The sequence below is a fragment of the Charadrius vociferus genome, unplaced genomic scaffold (genome assembly GCF_000708025.1).
Source record: "Charadrius vociferus isolate BGI_N301 unplaced genomic scaffold, ASM70802v2 scaffold1749, whole genome shotgun sequence".
In the NCBI taxonomy this organism is placed as follows: Eukaryota; Metazoa; Chordata; class Aves; order Charadriiformes; family Charadriidae; genus Charadrius; species Charadrius vociferus.
Window position 1 is genome coordinate 21,889 of NW_009650098.1, and position 20,850 is coordinate 42,738.

The 20,850-nt window shown below is 48.6% G+C and overlaps 1 protein-coding gene across 1 annotated transcript in view; it reads right to left on the reverse strand.

Moving 5' to 3' along the window:
* Positions 1-15,020: 15,020 nt before the first annotated feature.
* Positions 15,021-20,850, reverse strand: part of PGPEP1 (pyroglutamyl-peptidase I) — a 7,298-nt gene continuing 1,468 nt past the window's right edge. The window contains exons 2-4 of the mRNA XM_009892223.1: positions 16,547-16,663; positions 15,716-15,948; positions 15,021-15,359 (exon numbers count right to left, since the gene is read on the reverse strand). Coding sequence (XP_009890525.1) covers positions 15,167-15,359; positions 15,716-15,948; positions 16,547-16,663 — 543 coding nt within the window. The 3' untranslated portion in view covers positions 15,021-15,166. The remainder of the gene's footprint in view (positions 15,360-15,715; positions 15,949-16,546; positions 16,664-20,850) is intronic.

Sequence of the window (20,850 nt, forward strand, 5' to 3'; positions counted from 1 at the left end):
CCATGCCGCCGGCGGGTGACGCCGGAGTAAACACCCAGCAGGATTTTCTCCTCTCCGCCTGGGATGTCATACGGGAGCTCTGACAGTGCCGGAGTCGGGCGATTTGCAAGCTGGTTTTGCAGCTGTGGAGATGAAAAATATATAATACTGTTTCTCAGACACAAACGTTTCCCTTTGACATCCCATTTTCCCTGCGGATGGCCGTGCCAGCTCACGGCTGGGGGGGTGCCCCTCACCTCCCCTGCTCCATTGCCAAGGGGCAAGTGGCCTCAGAGGTGGCCGAGAGGGTGGCAGGGGGTGACATGCAGGCAGGGAAGCGCCGCAGGCAGCGCCATGGCACTGCTCATCCATCCCTGCATCCTCGGCTGCCTCCTCCATCCATCACCTCGCGCCGGTCCTCGTTGGCACACGGGTCTCCATCATCGTGTGGGGCTGAGCCAGGGATGCAGCCCCTTCCCTAAAACCCCTCGGAAGCAGAAGCGGAGCAGGGAAGCAGTGTCCATGCAGCCCGGCTCATCCACGGAGGAGGGAGTGGATCAGCGTTGGACCTTGTCCTACCAAACCGGCTGACGACACCGCAGCCCGGTTTGCGGCAGCGGCTCCTCCGTGCAGCCGGTGGCAGGTGCGGCCAAGGGACGGCTCTGCCTCTGGGTCCGGTCCTTTCTGAAGCAACCATGGCCGGGGTTACGTCATCCCTGGGCAGCCCGAAGGCGGTGGGGATGGAGCCGGGCATGCCGAGGTGGCACGAATCCAGCAGGGCCACGTGCAGTGGGAAGCGCCGTGCCAGACCGCGGCTGCCCGTAGGCTGGGGAAGAGAAAACCCTCCGGTGGGAAGAAGCCACCGAGGCCGGGATGGCATCACCCCATCTCTCACCTTCTCTAAAGGATGCTTTGACAAAAAACATGAGCAGAGGGATGAGAAACCCCTGGTGGGACGAGGCAACAGGCAGTCCCCCCCCCCAGTGCTGGCCAGGGGCAGGCGAGGCCGTTCCCAAATGTCTTGAAGTCGAGCCAAGTGCCTGGTCTTTGACTGTGCTCCCACCACGGGATGAACACGCTTACAGTAATCCCGTGATTTACGGCTGTTTATCCTCTGCTCCTCCTCGGGAGCCGGCTCCAGCGTTACCCCTGCCTTTCTCACCCAGTTTCTTCAGGGGGTTGCCTGAGGCAAAAGCGAGACCAAACGTTTCACCCTAAAAACACGTGAAAGGAGAAGTTTTTTTCAGCACGAGCAGCATCACGTGGAGGGCATTGGCCCAGCTTGGGCTCCTCTGCCCTACTCTGGGTTCATCCTTGAAGAGGGATGAAGAAGGGGCAGGAGGAGCCCATCACCGGGAGACCTCGCACCATTTCACGCTGTCTTTCTCTGCCCACAGCCTCCAGCTTAGGAAGAAACCCCCCGAGCGGCTCCTCAGGGTCAGGTTTATCTCGAGTGCTTTGTCCCACATGGAGTTGGGCGCCATCCCGTTGCTGCTGCGGGTGGCACGTCACCCATCCCTCCGGCAGCCGGGCAGGGAACACGCTTGGATGAACCTCTCCTGGAGCATCTTCCCGCACGGAGCTGGTCCGGGCACTGGCTCCTCAGAGGGTACTTTTGTTCCAGCCGGAGCTGTGGGATCCTTAGGGAGATCCTGGGAGCACCAAAGCCTCTCCATGATCCCCTCTCCTGGGAATTTTATCAGCTGGGGCGGCCGCAACCCTTCAGCCCCCTAATTCAAGGAAGAATGGAGAGGGAGCATCACCCCAGGAGGACCACAAACCTCAGGGTAACACCTCGGGGCAGAACCACCACACCACCCCCTCCATCCCCAGCATCTCTGAGTCCCTGGCAGGCACCAGCCCAGCCACCAGTACCCTCCACCACCTGCATGGTGCCAAACGCGTTGGTCCAAAGGCAAATCGGAGCCTCGCAGCACGTCCGGGCGCAGGAAGAGGCCCTGACCCACCAGCAATCACATTGCCCAGCACTTGAGCAACACCCAGCAAACCCCTAAATCCTGAAGTTCTGCTTTTGCAATTTTTTTAACCGTGGGCGCCTTGCGTGGGGCGAGCCCCATCCTCAAGTGACGCACGGTGCCTCGTGCTCGGAGACCATCAAAGTTCGCCGAAGCCGGATGTTTTCCCCCGAAAGGCGCCAGCCGTGGAAGTCGGAGATTTACAGTCCAGCACCAGCCATAAAACTTGTGTTTTAAAGAGCAGCGGTCGCGAATGCCCAGTGACCTGTTATGAAATGTCCCAGCGTGTCCTCACCAGCCTGCAAGACGCAATTGCACAGCCGCAGCCCCGCGTGTAAACAGCATCCCACGTCTCCTCCGGTCCTTGCTGGGCCGATAGCGTGTCATCTTTTGCCATCAGAAGGTCGGATTTATCCGCCTCTCCCCAGCAGGATGCAGGTTCCTCTCCGGATCCATCCCACATACGTCCCTCGCCGAGGTGTGACTGCAGCGCGGCTCTCACCTACCTGGCATGGACCTGGAGCAGCTCTTGGCCATGGGGCTGCTGGTGGCCGGGGAATCCCGCACCTCGGAGGGGCCAAGAGAAGGGCTGAGGGTGAGGAGGAGCTGATGCCCCGGTGCCATCGCTCCTCCGCATGCAGCGAGAGGGAGAGAAAGTGGGAGTTTTAGTGATTAAGGCATGGCGTGGAGGCCAGCAGCTGGAAAAGCTGTTAGTAAGTCCAGCGAAAGCTCAGAGCCCGCAGTGCTGCGCCCGGAAAGATGTAAATAGTCTTTTCACCTTCTCTCCATCTCCAGACACGAGGTGGTCGTGCAGGCAGCACGGTGGGGGACACGGCAGATGCTTGCTGCCACCCCCAGAGCCACCCGCGGCTCCCAGCTGAGCCAGCACCCGAGAAAGAAGCCACGTTATAAACCCTGAGATTAAACACCAAAAGAAACGAGAAGGGGAACATGGAGATTAGTCACTTCCCCGTGAAACGCAAGCTGGCCACAGCCTTGAACTTGAACCGACTGGAGCAGGGCTCAGGGAGGGAGCGGAGAAGCTCCCGGCGCCGTGCAAGTCCCAAACCGGCCACGCGCAACCGGGGCTTCGTGGCTCCTCGACGTGGCTGTGCCCGGTGGGGTGGCCCCACTCTGCTCCCCCCGGCCCAGCTGATGGGAGGTTGATGGGGGTGAGCGCAGACAAGGGGGTTCTGGAGGGCTTCCCTTTCCCAAAAACTGCAAAACTTCCCCATGGCCGCTCGCCCATGCATGCTTACAGAAACATCAGTCATTTTTGCAGCGCTTGTTATCGTGAGCAGCGGGAGGGGAAGTGCTGCCCTCCAGATTTTAGGTCTATCGGTTCTTTGTGGTTGCTGAGCAAGTGGCTCCTGAAAAGGTGTCGAGAGCCTTCGACAAAAGCCAGAGCCCCCACGAGAACCGGCACGCATCAGCCCCGGGGAATGACAGAACCACGTTACAGCATCCCATCACCCAGAGCATCCCACCACCAGGCAAACGGTGTTGGTCTGGGGCTGCTCCCCGTGACCTACGAGACCTCCCCTGCTCCCCGAAACCACTCCGGTTGAGCAAGTCGGGTGCTGGAGGGGGGATGTTTTCAGCAAGTGAGGTAGATAATACTTTCCCATGGTGTATTTTTCAGCCAAGGGCTAAGAAGGGAAGAGCAGCAAAGGCTTCCCGTATCTGCTGCCACCACGTGAAGCTCTGAGCAGCCCTTAGGGCTCAGTCTCTAGGGAAGTTGGTGGCTGGAGGCAGCTTCAGCTCTTCCAGGAGTAATTCAGAGTAAGTAAAGCCTCAGTGGAGGGGAGGAACCCAACCAACCTCTGAGGTGGTCCATCAGTCACGTCATGGCCAGGGTTTGCTTCATCCCATCTCGTTCCAGGTCTGGAAATAGGCACAGAGGGATGGGAGAGGGAGGGCTCTCCCTCCACTGCCAGCGTGGGATGTTTGGGAAGCCGCATCCCGTGTTTTCCCAGCGCTGGCCGCTGTCATGATGAATCGGCAGAGTGGAAGCTGTCTTGACCTTTAGACGTTTCTAAATAAAAAACAAACAGGATGGGTCAGGTGAGCAAAAACGCAGCTTTTGCCCCATCGTGGTGGGAATCACATTTTTTTTTTTTCCCCCCTTTCCTGCAAGTTTACAGCATCTGCCAAAAATGAGACTTCTGCCCCACTTGGACAAAGACGCTTCTGCCTTGACTGCACCCGTGGTCAACGATTAACTGGGATTCCCAGCCCCCTCGGCCCCGGCAGCGCAGGATATTACTCCAATCTGACCACCAAAAATGGAAATCTCGCTTGAGAGATCCTCACTGGCCGCCCCAACCACCTTCCTCACAGCGATGCTTTCAGCACAAGGACGTTCTCCGCTTGCAACGAGTGTCTTTTCTGGAACGGACTGCCCGGACAGATGGATTTATAGGTATGGTCTGTCCTCCGGCCAGGGTGCTTTACAGCCTGCACGGGCATTTGTCCTTCGGCAGGCGTAAATATGGTATAACGCCTCAAGAACATCGTCTGCACGAGGAGCAGGCAACAAGCTCAGCCCGGGCAAGGTCGGAGCGATGGTTATTGAGAAGCAGATTGAAAAAGAAGCTTTTCCACGGTTTGAGCCTCTTTCTGTTCAAAGGGGGACGCGTCTCGCCCCTCCGATGTGCCAAAACAGCCCTTCACCCCCATTTTTAGTGTAGACCCAGGAGGTACCCCCAGGCTGAGGCTTTCGGGAGCATCGTGCTCCCTCGGGACGGCGGCGCTGAGCCCAGAAGCGAAGCACAAGGCAGCAGCAGAGCGAAAGTTGCGGCTCTAACCGGGGACCCGCCTTCGTGCCGGCTCCAAGCCATGCTCAGGAGGGACTCAGATGAGCTCTAAATCCTTCCTCCAAAAAGCTTTCCAAGACAGAGCAAGGTGTGGGGGGGAAATACACGAAGGAAATCAAATCCAACCCAAGTACATCCCAGAGCAGCATCTCTTTTACCAAGGAAAGCCTAAGAGATGCTACAAGGGAAGGACAACCCAAAAAGCTCCTTAAAACCATAGGATTTTAAGAGTCTGGATGGGTTTTTTTTAAGTGCATGGCACAATTTGGGATGAGGCACGAGAAGGAAAGCTGCCGAAGAATTAGGTGAGGTTGCTGCTAGCCTGACCTCCGACAGAAATAAACGTATTTATTTGTGAACCTGGGCATGGACCAGCCTTCATGCGCCCATCAGGAGGGAATTAGTCACCGGAACGTGACTCGGGGAAGGGCTGTGTACACAGAGCACGCTGCTCCCGCACCGGAGCATCCACCGCAGCGGGAAGCAGCTGGTGAGGAGCAGCAAAAAGAGACTTTCTCCCCCAGGCCTTGAGCCGTGCTGCTGGTTGGGAACCAGCCAAGAAAACCCCAGCCCGTAGCAGAGGTAGGTGGGGAATATCCATTTATATCTCCTGGAAGGATGGAGCTAGACGATGAGGTACCTCTAAAGCAGCAGGGAGAGAAAAGCATGGTTGAAATGCCACGGTGAGGAACCCCGGTACGGGGAAATACTCAGCCAGAGCATCATCCCTGGCGCGGGAAGGTCATAGCGGGATTTCTCCGCTGCGCCAGGAGCCTGTCCATCCCCAACCACCCACCCCGGGGGGGGACGAGAGGCAGCCAACCCTGACCTGGGACCTGCCGGCACATGTCTGCACCGAAGGGCTGCTCGGAGCGGGCAGGAAATTCCAGCCATTCCCCTGCACCAGATCCGCAGCTGCCGAGTTTCTGCCTGACGCTCCGGGGAGCCCTTGGGCAGCGGCTGTAAAAGGGTGGGCTCTGCGGCACCTTCGCTTGAGGTCAGCTTTGATTCGCAAGCCGGGAAAACGCGGAGGGCGAGCCGTCTGCCAGATGGACGCTGCCCAAAAATCCCACCTCGTTTACGGAGGGTTTGGAGAGCTTGAGGAGGAGGGAAGGAAAAAAAAAAAAGCGGGGGGAACAGCCCAGGCTGCTACAAGAAAGAATTGATTAAGATCTACGAGGAGTCAGTCCACCAGAGATCTCCTCCCCGGCTCGCTGGAGCTGCAGCCAAGAAACCTTAGCGGGATGCTCTACGATGAGTTTCCTCAGCACCGACCAGCGAAAACCTTCGCTCTCTCCCCGCGGAGAGTTCTGGTTGCAAAAACGACCTCATCGACACATGGTTTACCCAACAGCATGACATCACTCTGGAAACACCGCCTTGCAGGAAAAGCTTATCACCTTATAAAGCGAATTAAAATGAGAGTGATTTCATCAGGGGTTGGCTCACGGGACAGCCCGTGTCCGCTTCAGGGAGCGCACGTCCTGGCTCACCTTTGAGGACGATCTCCAACCTCCCCCGTGCCCATCGCACGCTGGGGAGCGGCGAGCGCAATAAAAGCAGAACACCACAGCGCTCCAGGGCCGAGGAAAAGGCTGAAGAACTCCATGAGATCACCACAGCAGCTCAGGGAAAAAAAAAAAAAAACCAAAAAAAAAACATTCCCAGAGCTAGGAGTGCAAAAAAAGGCAGACAAAAGCAGAGACTCAAAAAGAACCGTAACGTTTTCCTTTCTGATCCCCGCTCCACTCACAAATCACCATTAAACTCTCCCGACCAGGGCACAGCAAGTCATAGAACCTCCCTGAGCCCCGTCCCACCTCGGTACGCTGGGCTGGCTCTGGGCTTTACTGGGCTTTAGCCCTCGGTCTTTGCAAAGCCATGCCCTGGGGGGACAAATAGGACCATAGAGCAGCTGGCGAGGGGTAAAAGCTGAATTGCCGACACCCTCCGTGCCACCACCACACGGGTTGCAGGGACCCGACGCTTCACCAGTGACGTCTCCTGTCCTCCCATCTCTGCGACACCAGAGGTGGCGAAAAGCAGGACCACAGGAGGCCCCCCCAGGACCAAGCTGAAGCTGTTGAAGTGTTGTACCTTCAGGCTGTCCCAGTCCGGCTGTATGGCAGCACCATCTGGTGGCATCAGCCCTCTCCACCGCCCCAGTTTGCTCCCAGTCAGGACCAGTGGCAGCAGGAACAGGGTAGCAGCCTGGACTTCTGCCTGTCCTCAGCCGGGTTGCATCCCAGCCGCCGTGGCAGCCAGCCTCCAGCAGCGCTCAGCCGACAGGGATGAACCAGCCCAGCACGGCAAGAAGATGCTTTTTGGGGGAGACGGGGAGAGCTCCAGGGTTAGCAACTCGCTCTCAAGGAAAGCAGCACGCAACGGTGCTTGGGTTCAATGCACCCCAACGGCTTCCAGACACACTGCTCATCTTCCCATGGTCCAGGAGGGAGCTCTTCCTCCAGGAAAGGAGCGCAGCAGAAGAAATCTGGCTAAAAAATGCCTTAGAGCGGGTTCCCAAGTGGCTTAGGAACCTGGCGAGGGATTTGCTACCTGCAGATCAAAGCCAGCTTCAAAAATCGCAGCGACTTCTGCTGCCAGTGGGTCAACCTTCTGCGTCCCACAAGGCTCCGCTGCTGAAACCACCTTTGGTCAAGACTCTGTCTACGGAGAGGGGTTGAACTGCTGCTATTTAAGCCCATGCGAGAACAGTACAGGGTGTATAAAGCACAAGTATTTTATTAACTGACAGATCTGGAAATGACTGAGAAGATCTGGGGTTGACGGGGCAAGGCAGACTTCGCACGACACAGCTACGACACTCCAGCTACAAGGGAAACCGAAGAAGCCAACGGGATGAGCTGCGATCGCTGGCTCCCCGTGCATCTGCCATTGGCACGACCCAAAGCCTTCCCAGGCTTTAACACCTTCCCCCAGGGACGCGACCGCCTCTCCGGCCCTGCGGCACACTCATGTCTCCACCGCAGTTTTGGGAAGCTCTTTGGGCCCTGCCAGAGCACACGATTCCCCTTCTCATCTTCCGAGCGGAGGGCTGCAGCCAGAGCTGCTCGCCGGGAAACCTCCCACCCCGTTCAGCCTCGCTCCTTACCGACGCGCAGCGCTCTGCCGACACTCATGCTCCAGCCGCCGGGGATGCCAGAGGCACTCACGAGCGCAGACCGGGCCATACGGATACCTCGTCTAAAAGCAAAAACGGAGGAATTGGTTTTTTTGTTTGTTTAAAATAACGCTATGGGGGGTGCGCGTGTGTAAAACCGGAGTTAGTCTTGTCCCGATTCCAGCCTGGGATGCAACTCCAGTCGCTGGAGGAGCGCAGCTCCAAACTCAGCTCTCCAAAACTCAGGGAGAGGTTCTATCAAGCCTTTCCTCGGGAGTAACAATAATAATAATAAAAAAAAAAAGAATCTGAGCAGAACTAGCGTTTTTCAGTGTGGGAAACATACAAGGCGGGGGTTACTAATCAGATCCTTTCACCGCTGCTGCCTGGAATTATCCAGCTCAGAGCGAAATGGGCGAGTTTCAAACTCACAAAGAGAAACTGTTGAGTAGCTTTTGCTCCCCAGAGCTTTCAGGATTACAGGCTCTGAAGAACTAACCGAGCCGCTGCACGCTTTGCAGAGTCTTCATCAAATTCGGGGAAGGACACACTCCCCGGGCCTCTGTACCGTCACACCAGTAATGTTGAACAAATTTTGCATAAATATTTCAGTGCAGCACTCTGTTTAGAAGGGCGTCCATTGCTCCCTCAGGCGATGTGGTCTAGGCGAGGGCTGGAAAATTTGCCTCAAGGTACACAGAAAGAACGTAATAGATAAAAGAAACACATACATAATAGATGACGGCAAGATAAAACTTCCAAATACTCTTCTGAACAAAATGACACAAACATCCAAGAGGTGCAGCTGAGGTGTAAGAGAACGAGCCTGGACAGCATCTGTTCCCATGCCGAAAAAGAGGGGATCCATATCGTCCAGGGGCTCGTCTCCAAGAGCAGCAGGTGCACAGGGACTGGTATAAAACCAAATACGGCCTTATGTGGTCCATCTGTGATCACCAACATGGAATTACCACCCTACCAAAGGCACCTTTAAAAACAATTTATTCCGACAACTGTTAAAGAACACCAGGAGCCAGAGTTAAACTCTTTATTTACTTTGAAACATCGGTTTAAATTTTCACTTACAAAGTCCAGTCTAGCAATAGCAAGCTGAAAGTATGTTAACGGTTCTTTATTACACAGCCCTTTTGTGACACACGAGATTGTTTGGTTTTACAAGGCACTGCAAGAACACACTGAGAAAAACAGAAGCCCCAACAGATTTAGAATCGTAGCTCCAAGAGTCTTGATGAGCATGAGATTGGCAACACCTGAGATACCCAGACAGACGACTGTTTATTTCACCACAATTAACAAACGGAGGACCCGAGGGGCTGAGTGATGCTGTAACATGCACAACGGAGTCCGAATAGAACACCTAACCGTAAAAAAGAGACGGAATAACCTTCACGAATCTGGCCAACCTAACCGAGAGTGACAACGAAGTAGCGAACACTCTGTTTTTTTTCCTTTGTCAGGTCGGAGCGCGTGTGTCAGAAAACCTCGAGAACTCAACTCAGTGCAGGTTCTGAAGAGCATCCTCGGACAAAGGGGATGCCGAACAAGTTCGGCAGTCTCTCCCAGTGCCGAAAGCCCGGCCTTTCCACCCACCTTCTGTGCAAACGGCTCATCTGTCCCCATCACCACCTCTCTGCTTCCCAAAGATGAGCCCAGCACAGGACAAGGCACTCCCTGTTTAATTCAAAGTAAACATTTGCGATTTAAGAAGCTGGTGCAATAGAAAACCTGAAGGTGTATTTAAGTAGCACAGAGTTTTGTTTAAGGGCAGCGCATAGTTTCATTTCCTACGTTTAACTCCTACCTACGGGGAGGCATTTTCCTCTCTACTTTGTCTTAAAATCGACTGAGCAGAAGCCGACCTCAGGTTTCAATTAACACGAAGAATTAACAACATCCTCGGCTTTGTTTCTGCTTTGGAGGTTTGGCAGAATATCACTTTCATCACATAAGACACTAATTAGGCATGAATACAAGCTTTTTTAATTATTATTATTATTTTTTTAAGAAAAAGTGCACTTTATACTGCAAAACGTTAGGGTTTCTGGTGCAAAAATAACAAATCCATCTACGCCAGGACGTGTACTTATGGTATCAACTAGGGGTTTTTTATCCAAACCAACAGATATGAAAGAAAGCCCCCGCAACTCTGAAATTTCTCTCATTAAAACATTATCGGAGAGTATATTAAAGTAAGTAAAGGAGACAACAGGAAGGAAGTTACTTTGTGAAAGTATGTAGAAATTAATTGCCGACCATTTTACGATCTGCACTGGGGGATGAAATCTGAAAATCGTAATTAAAAACCACCACAGAAGCATACTTGCTACGGCTAAACATACTGGTTTTCAGTCGGCTTTCAAACCACTCACTCCTAAAGCAGCTCAGCGTCTGCGGATCAGCTGCGTGGTTGGAGAGTTAGAAACACACTGTAAGTTAAAAAAGATGCACGAGGCACAAGTCAAACCGTGAAATAACACCGTAATCAGACCATAATCGCTGCTTCAGCCCAGCGCTAGCTCTCCTGTTAGTGGGGAATTACCAATTCAACTCATTTAGGTGGTTTTCCCTTTTTCGGTTTTAGGAAGCTCCTCCTACCGCAATTCCTTTCACCCATTTCATAAGAAAGCCCGCGGGCCAGGTCAACGCATCACGCACTCAACCCAACGAAGATTATTTGAGTATTAGAAGAAACTTCAGTGGATTATAACTTTTTTAAGCCTTTTCCTTAACAAAAATAACAACACTGGGAGTCTGTGCTGTCCCTTTGCGAGTCTGCAGGCCTGGAAGCTCCTGGGCTTTTATTCCAGGCACGGCACTGCGTGACGGCGGCCCGGAATAATCCCCTTTGCCAGCTGACTGAGGCACTAAAAGGTTAAATATTGCCTGCGCGACCGGCAGAACAGTGAGAGACACACTGGAGTTTGAATGCTACATCTAAGCGCTGTCTAAGAGTAAAGTAAACACAAAGAGTACAGTTTCCTACCTGACTTACCACAGCACATGCAGTACAAACCCTACAGAGATAAAGATAAGTTAAGACATATTAGATCAGAGTTCAATGAGTCCGTTTTCCTGCTGCGGGCAGCAGGCAGGACCCAGCGCATCAGGCTACGCTCTACCAGGCGACGCTGCAAACGCCTTCTCGATTTCTGCAAGGAGTCAGCCGGGAAGCCTTTATCTCAGATTTACTCTAGAGGCTTTGCCTTTGAATTTCCCTCCTCTTCGGGGTGAAAAGCAGAGCAACCGGCTCGTTTCCATGAAGTCTTAAACTTTTGGACACGCTCAGTCAGGTCCCTCCTGGAAGGACTCTTGAAGCTCACAGCAGTTCTTGGCTGCAGTCTCATGTCACAACCACACTCAACACCTCTAACCATCTTCATGACCTTTTTTCATCCTTTCCCACTACCGCCACGTTTAGGAGGAAGCAATCAGGTTGGGGAATACTCCAGATAAGCGTGAACTGCTCTAGATGATCTTACAGATCGTACAGATTTGGATATCCTTTTCCAAAAGCTGCCAAAACCCCCCACCCAAATAGCTTCAACACCTGGTTGAAGGTGTTCGACCAGAGCATAGAATCACAGAATGTAGATCATAGAATCAAGTTGGAAGGGACCCACAAGGATCATCAAGTCCCCCATGACTCTTTAAGGTTAACTTTCAAGCTCACAATTTCTTTTTGCTGGGTTATATAAAGTAGATTACCATGTTTCATTCAAAGGAAATATCACCCGACATCACAGTCGCCAAATTATAAAGGAGTTTACGAGTATCTGGAGTTCCTCAAAATCCTCCGCAGCATTTAATAACTGAAACAATTAAATTGTCATCACCAAACTTCACCGACGTGTTAGCCAGTTCCTACTCCAAGCTGTTGGCAAGTAGATAAAATGACATCAGACCCGATACAGTGGAACCTCCCTAATTCTCTCTTCCGCACAAAATATTCTCAGCCCCGTTTCTCCGTGAAGCGTATCCCCAGAGACAATTTTGCAGTCACAGGATTCCAAAACTTCACCAGCTTTTAGGTTTTACAAATTGCAGGCACAGTAATTAACACTAAACCTGAACTTCCTACACTTACTCACTAGCATGAAATTTTTTCTGGTTGGCAACAGGTCTCCCAGTCAGTGCAAATTAGCAAATTCTATTTATTGGTGATCTGGAAGAGAAAGCAGATAGTAAGCATTACACAAAACGTCAGCTTTTTGAAGCTCTGTATCAGTTTGACATCATATTTCCAAAGAAAATATGCACCTATAGGAAAAGCATTATGAGTTAATGAATTTAACAAAAAAAAACCCTTTCAAAAAAACCCAAAAGTATTTAATTTAGGTCAGATTAAATAAAATTAGTTTAATGCCATTTTTAAAAGTTTCGCTATACAAAATTTGTCTACCACCAAGACACCCTTTACAAATACAATCTCTGAGGACTAATTCTCAAAACCCCAAAAAGATTATAAAATAAATTATGCTTTCTAAGAAACTGATCACAGGGAAGCTTCACCAAAAAAAAACCAAAAACAACCAACCAACAGATTATGAGGAGACACACAGCTCGAAGCGGTGCTCAAAGCAAAGTATTTCCAAAAATGAGGTTTTTAACACTGACATGTAGAAGGTAAACCACTGCAGTCCTTAGACAAACAGCAGTCACAGCAATCGGCTCAAGATTTTCCCCTTGAACAGCAGAAAGCACCCAAGAAAGATCATCTAGAGGTGTCGAACAGGACATAACTCCACAGGCTGAATAAAGTAGCACGGAAAGCCGCTCTCCCCACGTCTGCCTTCCCCGACGGTGAACTTGGAGCCACTTCTCCTCAGCCACATCCCGGGGAGATCTCCAAGGCTGCCCACTCGTAACGCTCAAAGGAAGCACAAGGGGTTGAGAGACACGGACACATCTCACTTAGAGACATTTGTCATCAACAGAGCCCCCCCAGCGACCTCCTCCACCCCTCTCTGCTCAAGGCGAGGGACGGCCGGCGGACAAACCTTCCCCACGGCACCCACGGGCATCGCTGCTCCAACCAGTCCTTCCTACAGCCGCTTCCATTCCACGGTCATTTTTTATTTGTTATCGCCTCATTAAACTGTTGGTCTTCCGCTCCCACTTTATTCACAACTACATCACATGTAAATTAAATAGCATTACTGAAAATTACTTAAAACAATTGCCAAACTTAGCAGAATACGTGAATTACTCCTCTGTTAAAACTTTAGCAGCTAAGATACACCGATGACAAAAACTTCTTACCAGATAAAGGAATCAACCTACAAGACAAGTAGCTCCACTATTCGCAAAAAATGTGTCAAACCACAAATATTTAAACAAAATATTAAATATAATAAATTACTAATCAGAAAGTCTGCCTGCCTGCCGACAATCTGACAAGTGCTACTTTGTATTTGAACGCAAACCAGCATATTTACTTTGAAGGCAAACTCTTTTGATCAGGAACGCCCGTATTGTAAATACAGCGGTAATTTCCTCGCTAAACCAGAAGTCTATCCAAAAAAAATCTTCATACACCGGTCCCCTTAGCAAAGTTATTACAACTGCAGAAGTCTCCATCCTCTCTCAAGGGTTACAGGGAGAAGTGGTATTTCCTTCGTCACGAGACTTCTACTGGAAAACAGCAAGTTAATGGCAGCTCTCACTGAGAGATACTATAGCAGAATCATTCACAATTAGAAAAATTAAAATAACGGTATTCTAAAACATTTTAAAATGTTGTTTTATATATATATATATATATATATTTGTAAAAGTATTAGGATCAAATCACAGACCTCTTCATTTAAATGGCCCCTCAACAAGACCGACCGGTCATCAATTACCAATTTTGTGTCTGTTCCCACCGTAACATCATCTGTCTCCACCTTTCGCTGGAGTCTTGTAATCTGGAAGCAAACCTACACGCACCACTAGCGTCTACCACGTTGAAAGTCCTGCTTAGAACCTGCACGTACACTTCCCCAAATTAATTACCGGGAAAGTTCACACAAGAAGCAGCACTTTGTACCCTCCCATTGGGAGGGAGACAGTAATAAACCGCCCGGAATACTCATTCTAAGCAAAATTCCTACTTTTCAAATAATTGCCTCTGGTTTACAGGCAGTGGGAATAGGTTTAAGATTTGAGATTTGATTTGGCAGAATGTCTTCGAATCCGCACGTTCGCATATTTATGCCTATAATAAATCAAGGTGGCAACTTAGAATTTAAGTTAAACATTACTCTTCTAACCTTTAACAAGAATGAAAATTTATAACTAAGGAAGTTATAAATTACTCAACCTTCACCTTAAAAATAACCGCTAGCACCAAGAGTCTAGGATAAAGATCTCCTGTGGAGAAAGTGGCCTTTAGCAAAGCTATTTAACCGCTAATGATTTGCTTTATACACATATGAAACAATGTGTTTTGTACAGGAGGTATATGGTTGACTTGAGTGAGGAAGGTGGCACCGAGAGCATAATAAAAAAGACATTTGGAAATATTTGGCGCAAGTTAGGCTCATACTGCGTACAGAAAAACAAAAAAAAAGAAAAAAAAAAAGCTATCTTCTGCTCCACAACAAAAGGAACCCAAAACACCTCCCTTCTATCTGCAGCTCTGCAGCTACCGGTTAAACCACCACATTACAGAGGACCCTACGAATATTTGGAAAACGTGGGGTGAGAAATCTGTGCCTAAAATATTTTTCCATTTCAGCAAAGCGATCTTGAAGACTCCTCATCTCCACGCGCTGTTTTACAACAGACAAACCCACGCCATTCCAACTCTTTTCAGTTGTACTTTTACACTATAACCTATAAGTTGGGCCAGAGAGGATAAAAACCAAACCAAACCAAAAGCAAACCTTTCAACTTAAGAACTAGTCATTAGAAGACTGGGTTATCAGTTCCCTGCACCTGAACGCCAAGTCCAGATGAGAAACTCTCCATCTGCGCTGTATTAGACTGGTCAGTAGCTGTCACTTGGCTGACAGATAAGCTCTGGGCAAAGCACAGCACACACACTTCAGAAATGAGTAGTTGCAGATGTTTTAAAGAAGAGATTTTGAATCCTTTGTTGCCTAGGCTGAAATGCACACATTTGACAAAAAAAAATGTCAATTTCTAGAAGTGGATTTTTTCTTTTTGAAGTCTCCAATTCCTGGTCTGTACGTTTCAGACACTTTTTCCCAGTACTTCAGGAGCAGGGGAAAATTTTGGAAGTGCAATACTAGGATAGCTTCTGCTCACTTTCAGTGTTCATGCTGACAATTGATTTTGTCTTCAGAATGCTCCAAAACATCCAGCATTTCTTCTATTATAGCCTGTAGTGCCCGACCCAGCTGTTCTGCGGTATACGGTTTTCCCAGCGGAGGCACATGAACAAAAGCCGACCTCCCGCGGCTCTGGTATAAGGAAGTGTAGTAAGTGAAGTCACAGAGGTATCTGAAATACAAGAACAGGGCTTATTTAGCAACAAGTGACAAATACAGCCTGCAAACGGCAGGACAGTAGGAACTGTATATTCTTATCGTTGAGCATTGCAGCAACATCCTGCAATAAAGACCGGAATACGACTTGCAAGTCTGTGCGATTGCTTTAATCAAATCTAAGACAAAGAAACATAAAGATCTTTCTTTTTTCCCCCTGATGATTGGGTGACCGCTGAAAAATAGATGGTATTGCCAGCCCCACGAGAACTGAAAAGCGTACGAATCGTACGGGCCTCATGAGTTGAGCACGAAGGGAGCACACACCGCAGTACAAGTCTATTTTCCCCATCGAGCACTGCCATCCCATACCTGCCGGCATCCTTAGATATAGTGACCGTGACATCCAGCCCCAGTGCTGAGACTCTCTTGCAAACCGTGTCCATGTCAATAATGGAATCGATGCATTCTGGGCCACCTTCTACGCAACACTGAGAGCCGGGGCAGAAACGGCAGTTGTCTAAGCCTTTATAACCTACATTGTGGCCACACTTCTCCAGAGTTACAGTCGTAGCCATACCCGAAACACCCACATGAACCACCAACTACAAGAGAAAAGAAACAAGTTAGATCAACCAAAATACAAACGGTGGAGAATCAACAGCCAGCTATTCCCAGCTAAAGACTGATGGAGTCGTTACAAGAGTTCTTGCATGAATACCGCTGTAACAAGTCATTTTATCAACGAACTTGTGGGTCCAGTATAGAACAATTCTTCTTCTTTCACCCCCTCCTGGCCTAAATTGTAATTTACTCAGGGTAAAACTGAACGTTGGCATGTTCACAGCCGAGCCCACCGCTGGAACAGCCCAGGTGGCACAGACTAACTGCGAGCTGTCTAGACAGCCCTCTGCTGTGGCCTCTTCACACCGACTGCTCCCGTTAATTGGAGCGCTCTATTCCAAGCTATAAAATTCTACGAATTCACATGTTCTCACGACAAAAGAGGAAAAGATGTAGCGAGGGACTACCTGTCTGAACGTACATTAAAAATGGGACTTCCCATTATGTCCGTTGCTGTAAGGATGATAGACTTGGACTAGATGATCTCCAGAGGTCCCTTCCAACCCTCACCATTCTATGATTCTGTGATACTTTCTAAAATTCGCTTGGTCTTTCCTCCTCCTCCCTTTACTCACTCACTTGTGGACTGTGCTTTTTCCATAATGCAGGAATGAGTCTTTGCACTGTCTGGTATTCAACTGGGACTTCATAGACGTGCAGATCCACATCGTCTCGCAGTCCCAGCTTCTCCAACTCCTAAGAACATAAGGAAATAAACAAAACCAAGATGGTGAGACACAAGCTCAGCAGAGGATATACTTTTGGAAAGTTTATTAGCAGAGTGAGTGCTGTGAGGGACTACCATCAGCTTACGCTACAGGCTGTATAACCTTGTAAACAGCACTGTAAAAAAACCAACGTAAGGGGGAACAACAAAGGCATCTCCCCACCTGTGTTAACAGTCTTCACCCACAGGACCGTTTGTTTTGCTCTGATGTGTGTATAACAAAGAAAACAACATTTAACTGACAATAGTTATCAGCAACACCCACACTCAAAAGAAAGGTTGGCTACATTATTTATAGAAGTATACAGTCATACTCACTTCTTGAAAGATATTATGTAGAGAAAGTAGAATTGAAGGGATTATATTCAGCGTCTAATTTGTTCTCTCTCAGGACTGCTGGTCTGGAGAGCAAATTCACATTTGTTTAGAGATAAAAAGCTCTCAGGGTGAAGTGACAGTACTACTGGGCTGTGATTCTCTGTCTGTGAGTCTCCACAAATATTAGCAAACACTCCTCATGAGAAACTGAAGCACCATTGGCACATCCTCCGCAACATATTTGTTTTACTCTTATTTTGGCAGAATCCGGAACACAATACAGACTGTTTCCAAAACGTAAAACAGGTTTCCATCACTAGCTTTACCTATACCTAATATATTGTACTTAATTTTGCAATGTGAGCTGTTACCATTGTAGTGATTCTACTAACGCAGTAAATTATTTCTCCCTCTATAATGTTAACTAAAGCCAAGCCTTGAAAACATCCCAAATATCCAGGCAATTAACTTAGCCAATTTCCTTTAAACCTCTTAAAACAAGTGTCAGTTAAATACCTTGCAAAGACTTGTTTAAAACCAGAGAGAAGAGGAAAGATCTCTTTTTTTCCCCCCCCCAGTATACCTGACTGGCAAGCACATTCTTTCATCCCAACACTGTGAGTTCCCCCTACATACAGCCCATGGTCCTGGACACTTCTCCCTTGCTCCTTTGGTCTCCATTTCAACACACTCCAGTCTCACCAGTAAGGCTTCAGTTTGAGACCGATTTGCTACTTCATACTTTACCGGTCCAGTCCAGCCCAGAACAGGACTTCATCAGAAATGAAACCTTCCAAAGCCATCAAACCCAAACTTTCAAGAACTCAAGGAAAGGATACACCCACATGGTCTGAAAACTCTGGAAAAAAAAATGTTCTTAAGCAAAATCATCTGCTGAGCTCAAACCGCGGAGCCTTGTGCAAGTCTACACCGGGAGGCACTTTTCCAGCCCCTGAAGCAACTTCAGCTATCGTGTTTGATGAGTTCCAACAGCATCTAACTCAGATCACATTTTCCTCACATGAAGACAACGTTTTTTGGCACTCTGAAAAAACTTTACAGCTGCTTTTCAAGACTGATAAGCCACATGCCACAAAGCAAACAGCCTTAGTCAGAGCCCTCCCATAGCTCTGTCTCCTCTGGAAAGAAGTCCTTCTCTCCGAAGACAGGAGCTGCGTGCTTGTGCATCTCTATCGTCAGGCCTGTGTTTCAGTTAGAAGAACCAACTCCAGCTTGTCACAAGTTAATACTGAGCAGAAGCTTGTCGTCTGGTGCTGCTCTTCTCCTCCGAGATACACGTCGGTTGAAAAATGCAATCCTACTCGTGCCAAAAGCTTGAAATGATTACTTGCGCTAACATCAAAGGGGCTGCATGCACAGCAAGAAAATAACCTGCAACTCTCACATCCATAAATCGCTGTAGTTGTTCTGGTGGATCTGAGGTAGAAATAGCAATGTAAGAAGCCATCAAACTATCAAAGGACATCTTAAAATATTCTTGAATTATTAAATTATCTCCATTTCAGGTTCAGATTCGGTGATCGGAGCCAAGAGCTGTGCGTTCATGCAATTCTTAGGCTTTATTTTGCTGTGCACAGATTATACTTGCAAACTTCAGGCTAAGGAGTGCACATTAGTTATTTTCAACGAAGCTTACAAGATTTGAAATTGAGTACTTCCCTAGGTTTAAAATTCTTTCAAATTAAAGGCAGTTGAAAGGAGAGGACAAGTTGCGGTCTTGGACTCCCCCATTGCAATCCTATCTCCTCTCTAGAAACGTGAGCAATATTTTAGTACCTTTTTTTTCTGGCGTTATCAGCACGAGTCGTTTCTTTACTGAGAAAAAAAACCCCAACCTTTCACACTTGTACAGACAGACCACAGAGAGTGTAACAGGACTTAAGATAACTAAAACACGCAGCAAAGGCAAGAGTAAGACTTTCACGGACCAGCAGATATGAGCAACAACAATGATAAATCACTTGCTCTGGCTCTGAGGGCAAGCCTGATATTAAAGGCTTGCTGTATTGATTAGTGTCTGGCACACACAGACATTCATTACCAGAGATGGATGCTAAGTGATGTTTCATCGCATCTTCTCTACACAAATCTGCCTTCAAAACGTTAGCTGGTTTATGTGGTGCGTTAATAAAGTAAGTAGTTTACAAATGAGAGTATTCAGATACAAGTCAGTCTCTTTAGGAAGATCTCCAGAGTGTTAATTGGTAGGAATTCATCATCGCTTCTCTAAAGAGCGTGAAACAGCTCCTAAAGATGAATTTGATCGCGGAAAGTTTTACCGGCTGCGCAGAACGAGCATCTACAGGGAGCAAGAAACCTCGGGCCAGAGGAGCTGTACCATCTCAGTGACAGCTACCTTCTCCAAACGCAGAGGCATTAAACCTTAGCTTTACAAATTCACAACTTTCTTTTAACCAAACACAGCGTTCGCGCGCTTCCATTCAATAATAAAGATGTACGCGGGCCCCCAGACAACTTATTACCCACAGCCTTGTATACCTGACAAATATAGAAAAACGAACATGTTTGACCGATTCCCTGACCCCTCAACAATAGTCGTCTTTGTGAGCCTTTAATATCCTTATCAGGTCTGTCTAGACACCCTGACAGCAATTGTCCTTAGTAATGTCAAAACGCACTCTGACCTCTCTCCTCCTCCTCCGGCTCAGCCAGAAGCACTTTGGGGGGATGAAGGCAGGAGCCCATCAGCTTCACAGTCCACGGGGCACACCTGTGTCTACACCTAAGTCACACCAGGGAGGCCAGAAAATGCACCCAACAGAAAGCCCGTTTCAGCAGCTTCTTCTTGAAAAGCAGGTCCCTCCCAAGCAAAAATTGCAGCTGGAAAAAAAAATATCTTCAAATGCAATTTTAAAAAGATGAAAACACAGAACAGCAAATCCACATTAACACAGAATATTTTTACTGTAAGCCTCAGAAAAGAAAGCAGAAAGAAGTTATTCTTCCCTCTGAATCTAGAGGAAATCTCTCCCCCATGCGTAAAAATCTCCCAACATTTCATCTTCACATTACTAGATTGCTACCACCACTATTTAAGGCACCCTGTACGTTAACTACGTGTAGAATTCATTTAGCTTTCAAAAACACACAACTATACTAGAAATTCACTGCAGTCACAGGGAAAAGACACGCTGTATCTGTGTTCTGTACAAGAAGCCAAATAAAACCCAGAAGAGGACTGGAAAGAAAAGCAGAGAATTTTATCCTCAGGATGCAGGATAATAAAAGATGTAATAAACCAGAACTAGCTTAGCCCTAAAGCTAGGAAGGACTTACAAAGATTGTTTAATTGATTTTTCTTCTATTAAAATGCAGATCACACCGTCTGGGATTCAGAAACTCAGACACGCCTTTGTGTCCACTCAGCTCCATGAAGTCCCCTGTCTGAAACTTGCACAATGCCCAACTCGCATGTGCTCAAAGACATGCTGTTCCTTTTTGTCTGGGCCTCTCAGGGCTGAGACAGGGTAAGGAAAGGCAAATCCTCCCCGCTGCCCCAAAGTTTATGTTTTTAGTTAGAAGCTAGCGCGAGCCATTAAACAGGACTCGGAGGAAGATGGGCTACAACGCAGCAGATCATACACCACCAACTCTATAGTTTTATACTCTCAAAACACCACCAAGCCCAGAAAAATGAATTTAAAATGCACGTGATTATTTCCTCTATCAGCCACGCAGCTGAGCAGCCGTCAGTGCCTCGAGCTGCCGGGCTGAAGGAATGACACGCCATTTCTCTTCAGAGGAATTATACATTAGGTTTGTTTTTGTAAGCAACATCAGAACACCCACCGCTCTT